The 6,310-nt window shown below is 35.9% G+C and overlaps 1 protein-coding gene across 1 annotated transcript; it reads right to left on the bottom strand.

Moving 5' to 3' along the window:
* Positions 1-493: 493 nt before the first annotated feature.
* LOC142543285 (indole-3-acetic acid-amido synthetase GH3.6-like) lies at positions 494-2,741 on the bottom strand. Its single transcript, XM_075650451.1, has 3 exons — positions 2,327-2,741; positions 1,338-2,254; positions 494-1,239 (listed from the first exon to the last, which is right to left on the bottom strand). The coding sequence occupies exons 1-3, from the start codon at positions 2,647-2,649 to the stop codon at positions 653-655; spliced, it is 1,827 nt and encodes a 608-aa protein (XP_075506566.1). The 5' UTR covers positions 2,650-2,741; the 3' UTR covers positions 494-652.
* Between the last annotated feature and the right edge of the window lie 3,569 nt (positions 2,742-6,310).

The following is a 6,310-nucleotide window of genomic DNA, read 5'->3' as shown; positions in this document are numbered from 1 at the left end:
TACTTATACTAACTATCATTATTTATTTATTTATTAGATTATTTATTTATATATTATTATCTTATCTTTAACTTTAAACAGTGTCTAAGACATTTGTTGGGACGAGGTAAAATATGCATCTATGACATGTAATGAAGGATATAATATTCATTATGCATCCTTTTATTGGGGATAGTGTGAGATGAATATTAATGAACAATTAAAAGTATTTTGATGCCATTGTTGCTCAAACTTGGTGTTTATTATATGGTATGTTATGTTCAAAGTTTATTTCTTTATTTCATATAAATTACACTATACATTTACAAACTTCCTTTTCTAACTATTTGATGTATAGAATGAGAGCGTGGTTGATCATAGTTTCATCTAGCGACTGACAATTATGTTATCTATATATATTGATTTATAATTCATATCTGAATTAGTTAAGATTTTTAATTTTTTGTAGTTTTAAGACAATTTTAGCATGTTATTTTCTTGGAGTTGTAACGTATTGCGAGTTCCAAGTTTAAAGAAATAAAACCTTGTTGAAACATAAGTGTTTGTACATGGCTGCTGATTTTAGAGAAAGGAGACATAACAACAATTGGTTAAATTAAGTAGGAGCCATCAAGTTCTAATACTAACTGATCAAAGAAACAATTAATGCTTTTCATTTCATATCAGTCCATTGCTTGAGGGCAGGAGTAGTCCATTTCGGGCACTTTGGACTGAAATAAGTCGACACGACCCGCGAGTTCAAGAGCTCGACGATGGGAGCGAATTTCACACATCGGGGAGTTTTGTACTGATTAATCGAAGCACCTAGGCTAATGGCATAGTCCATGAGCTTATCAAAGGTCCCAACTTCCACCACTTTGATCTCGAGAGGACCTATAGCCTCGAAAACTCGGTTCTGGCGGTAAACAGAGTCGAGGGACTCTTCGATGGTCAGGCAACAGTCTTTGAATATCGATGCCGGGATTTGTGGGGAGCCTTTGTGGTTGAGCTCCCAACATAAGACATAGTGGCCTGGGATTGTGTTGGTATCGGCGTAGCTCGTGTACTCGGTGAGACATGCATCGAATGGCATCAGATGGCTGACCGCATTCTTGACAGCATTTTGCAGCTCAACTTCATTAGTTTTATCGGTATCGATGCTTAAGACTACATTTTTCCTGCAAATGAAGTTGAATTCAGGTGCATTGTTCTTGAAACCTGCCACCCGAAGCACGTCACCAACTCTATACCTATACAGCCCTGCAATAAGATAGAAATATAGTTAAAAGAAAACATCATGAGAATCTTTATTCAACAAAACCATTCAAGACTATACTACTAATTCTCGTGAATTTTACCAGCATAAGTGGTGACGACAAGCTCATATTCCTGTCCAATCTTGACATCAACTAAGTCAACCAAATCTTGTTGTTCCTTCTCATCATTATGGGATTTAAGCATGCCGCCATTGTTACGTTCCATCGGCAAGAATTCGAAATAGGCCACGGTTGGGATAAGAGTGTAGGCCACATCACTAGGCTTGCAAAGGGGGTTGAGATTCACACCGAAATAACACTCGGAAGAGGCATACATTGTGCACACAAGAGGCAATACATTGCTATAAAACTCGAGAGTTGGTATGTACTGTGACATTGTCCCCGTCACAATGACATCAATGTATTTCGTATTAGGCCACAACCTGGTGATGATCCCCTGCCAGCTATCCTTCCTGCATTCGGCCTCGATGAAATCAGCAAGATTCAGGTCGGGTTTGTTGATCCGCATCACCGCCTCCCTCGCCGATTGATCAGTGATCATGGAGTTGAGGGTTCCAGTTCTGATGTCATGACAAAGAAGGGTCCAGTGCTTCTCCAGGAACCGGATAGCCCGGATGAACCCGGAGGCGAAGACAGCCCCAACTCGGAGGACTTGTTTGTTCTGACAAAGGCCACAAAGCATCTGACAATACATGCTTTGGTAAGAATCAGGGCAAAGAATGGTTTCATTCGGGCTGGTGTATTTTGTGTAGGGGTCATAAGGCCTGTCCTTGAAATGGGAGCTTTCGTAATAGCTGGTTAAAACAGGGCGAGCTGGTAGCCCACCTGGTGTCTTGGTCTCACATTTTATGAACAAGAAATACATTCCTTTTCCCTCATCTAAGCCAGGCACAAATTGGCTCATCACAGGAATTAAAAGACTGTAAATCAATGATCTTCTCCCCATCTCCTCTTCAATGGTGGGTATCACCTTTCTCTCCCCACCTGACGTCCCAGAACTGCACAAAGAACAACCCAAAATAAATATTTAACTTGTTTGAACTCAAGTTTCATATCAAATTCACACACACCTCGTCAAGAATTCAGAGATGGGTTCGGAACAGATAATGGGAGAGGTGTCCCCATTGGCTATGCGGTTGATATCAGGCAAAATGTCCTCATAAGTGATGACAGGCATGATTCTCTTGAAAGTTTCCCTGTCAATCCTTCCATTAAGGCCATGCCTTTTCATGTACTCAACATGGGCATTCCTGGACAGGATTTCAGCGAGAACTTTCCTTTGAATCTCATCCGCATTCTTGGTGGCTTCCTCGATGAACTCTAGCTTATTCTTGTTGTTTTCAGCCACACTATATTCAGTGTGATTCGAAACTTCCATTGGCGCCTCAGGCATGATTTTCAGCACAGAAAATGGAAGCTCTTGGTGAACTCGTTGTGTATGTATAGATGTATATATACATATGTTTATAGAGGGAGCTTGAGAGACTGAGCTGTAGAAGCGGTGGAAGCTTTGAGGGCTTATATAGAAGAAGAGGGGAGGAATATGGTCACCATTGTCTGTTTAAACCGTGTAACGAGCGTATGATGGATAGAGACAATCCTTTTTCACTACATTTTTATATTTAAAAATAATTTTTTTTAAATATGTGAGCTTTAGTTTGGTTTTTATTATTCACAATCATAATCTTAGAAATTTGAATAATCATTTTTCTCCTCATTATTGACAATTTATCACAATTTTAATGACTAATTTAAACCACAATAAATCAACTGTTAAACTACTTATGTTAAGAGAAAAACAATGATAATTAAGAGGAGATTAATGACTATGAATATGTTTTAAATATGAGGTTAATAATCATGAATATGCGTCATTAAGAGGAGGTTGATGACCATGAATAATGACATTTAAGGTGAGATCGTCTACTGCATCTATTTTATAAGTATGGTGTTCGAAATCCTAAGTTGCTTCAAAATCATTTCGTTCCGTCCGTTGTTTGTTCATGCCCTCCGCTTCGTTCTATGTTGGTGTCATTCTGTCTGAACATATCTGTCTCCGAATGATAAGTTATAAGTTTGAATCTGATAATGATGCATTGGGAAAGCCTGTGAGGGAAAATGCCACAGAGAGAGTCTGGATACGGAAAAGGCCCCAGAGGGAGCCCATTCACAGGAGAAGACTCCAGAGGGAGCCCAATATCAAGGATAACCCATGATCATTATAATCTATTTGTTTGATAAGTTCTGTTCTGAAATATTCTGATTTGAAGTTCTGATTTGTTCTAAGTTTGATTTATGTTCATCCAACTCTGAAGCTCTGATTTGTTCAATTTTTGATTTCTGTTCATTCAACTCTGATATATTATGCTATGTAAAAAATAGAAGGTTTTAAAATTATTATGTATCAAATGTTTTCTAATATTCGATCTGCCCCGCTTGCTGAGTGTTTCCCAAAACGCTCACCCCCTTATGTCCCTCTCGAGATGAGAATGAAGAACCGGTAGAAGAAAAGGAGCAGAAGCAGTTCTGAGGTTGGTAAATAATGAGAAGGAAGGAATTCAAATTCTAGATGTTGGAGCTCATTAGTGTTCCTTTGTCTTTCTTCGTAAATGTGTGTACTATTCGCTTCCGCAAACTTTGTATTTTTACTTTCATGTAAAGACAATGAAATTTTATGAAATAGACTGGTATTTGGCTAATTGCTACGAGACTTATTGTTATTTGATTAACAATGTCGGATGTCACCGATGCCTCGGTCTCGAGACGTGACAAGGTTGTAATTCTTGAATATAGTGAATGAGTTTATTGTGAATAAGGATGAAACATGTTTCATTTGTTTTCTTATTATTCTCTTAGACATTCAACTTTCACGCTTCACATTATTTGTCTGTCCCAATTCGAGCCTTGTACTATGTACATTTTGTTTGTTATTAGCTTTACTCAGTTGAGTGGTAAAGCTTGAAAATTTTCAATAAATCAGACATGCTAAATATGGATGTCCATTGCCCCACAAGAGATGAGTTCTCTTTGGAGGGTGGTGAAGGTAAAAAATTTCAAGAAATTAGAAATCTTGTGTGTACACCTCACAAGAAATACAATGAGTTCTCTTTGGAGGGTGGTGAAGGTAAAAAATTTCAAGAAATTAGAAATCTTGAGTGTACACCTCACAAGAAATACAAAGATTTTCTTGCATTTTATAAAATTAATTTTAAATAACTAATTTGAGATTGGACAAAAGAATTTAAGGTGGGGTAAAAAAACGTGAGCTTTGGTAATTGTATGTCGTATACAAGTGACATGGATCAAAGGTAGCATCACTAAATCAAATGTGGATACGTGGTCAGTGGGATTGTGTGGGTAATGAATCAGTCCGGAATAAATATATAGGACCATAATTTAAAAATATTTATTAGGAAAGATATTTTGTTCATTTTTATTAGTTTTTTTTTTAAAAAAATTGATTGAAATGAAAGTTTGAGTTGAAAACGTGACAATTATATTTATATTTATGGGTTTTGGCTTCTCTAAAACACTTTTTACAATAAGAGGTTCACAAAACATCATTATTTTTAATAAAAGCATAAACCTACAAATTATGGGAAAAAATAATATTTCTGGCTGGTGAATGATTTGTTACAATTGAGTTTTCAACTCGAAATCTGGTCGAAAATTTCAAATCTTGATATAAGATGAGCTATATATCATTAGCTATCAATTATTCAAAAATCAAGTGACTTTGAAAAGACAGGTATATATATATAGTGATGAAAATGGCTAATGTACTCAAATAATTGGTCACAAACCCACTGTGTTGTGAGCCAATCATATAGGTTTTCTGAAATCTTTTTCGAATAGATCAAAATGCATGTGATGTAATAATATTCATATGATATGGAGCACACTATTGCAGCATTTTAGGACTGTGCGCTCGTTGGATCCAATGTCGTTGCAAACGTAATAATGGCTGTTGAGACGGGATTTGGAACATGGCATTTATATATTTTCTTTCTTATTTGGCAAGAATTACACCCTCTTTTTTCATTTATTTTTGGTTGTAGAATTTCACTCTCTTATTTCAATTATGATGATCCAATCACATGGCAAATCTTGGGAGTTAGATCCATATATGTCGACCATAATTCAATCCGGAATTTTCGATAAGTTTAAGCTAACGTCGTGACAGATTGTTGGAATATTATAAGTTTCAGAGTTTGATAAATTAATACGAAAAAGAATTGAAGAATCTAACTGATCGAACAATTGAGTAATCGTAACTGAAGACTTTGTTTAAAGTTGAACTGGAAAGATCTTATCAACTGAAGAATTCGTAACTGATAGGACATCAGTTAGAACTGATAATGTCCAACTGAACTAATCGGCTGATCAATTGACTTCTAATCAGTTGGCCACGTCATCGGTTAAAATATCAGCAGACAGACTGACAGATCGCACTAAAGCAGAACAGATGAATCATAACAGAACAGTCTGAATACCTCGTATTACTGTCAGATAAAGTAACTAGAAGATGGTTCAACGGATATTTATCATTAAATGCATTCAATATGACCATTCAGATTGAAGACTATATATAGCTGATTGAATCAGTTGAAGAAGGCTAGTGAAAACACACGAAACAATCAAGATTTAATCTTCAATCAGTTGTGATACTTTTCACGAGTATTTCTTCAATATACAGATCACACACTCAAGCTCTAAAATTCATTGTATTGACCGTAGCATTCAGGCTACCAGTTAGAGGAATTCAGTTTATTAATGTAAAAGAGTTGTTAGACTAAGAGTTTCAATTTGGAAGTAATCGTGATAGAAGAGATGACATATGAATAATTGAAGTCTCCGAACATCCATAAAATTTCCGTGTTTATTTCAGTTATACTGTCAATTTTACATTATATTATCTTTCAGTATTCAATCTATATTTCAGTCTATTTCTGCACTTTTATCAGTTGACTGATTTATATTGACAAACAAGATTTTAAGATCAATTCCTCAATGAACAGATTCATATTTGAAAAAGAAATAAAAAAAATCTCAAG

The sequence above is a fragment of the Primulina tabacum genome, chromosome 4 (assembly GCF_025594145.1).
Source record: "Primulina tabacum isolate GXHZ01 chromosome 4, ASM2559414v2, whole genome shotgun sequence".
In the NCBI taxonomy this organism is placed as follows: Eukaryota; Viridiplantae; Streptophyta; class Magnoliopsida; order Lamiales; family Gesneriaceae; genus Primulina; species Primulina tabacum.
The sequence above is the reverse complement of the archived record's forward strand: the minus strand, read 5'-3'. Positions and strand labels throughout refer to the sequence as shown.

Coding starts and splice junctions, on each gene's coding strand:
- LOC142543285 (XM_075650451.1), bottom strand. CDS start 2,649: ATGCCTGAGGCGCCAATGGAAGTTTCGAATCACACTGAATATAGTGTG. Junction 2,255..2,326: donor ATCTCTGAATTCTTGACGAG/GTGTGTGTGAAT, acceptor TTCTTTGTGCAG/TTCTGGGACGTCAGGTGGGG. Junction 1,240..1,337: donor TGTCGTCACCACTTATGCTG/GTAAAATTCACG, acceptor ATCTTATTGCAG/GGCTGTATAGGTATAGAGTT.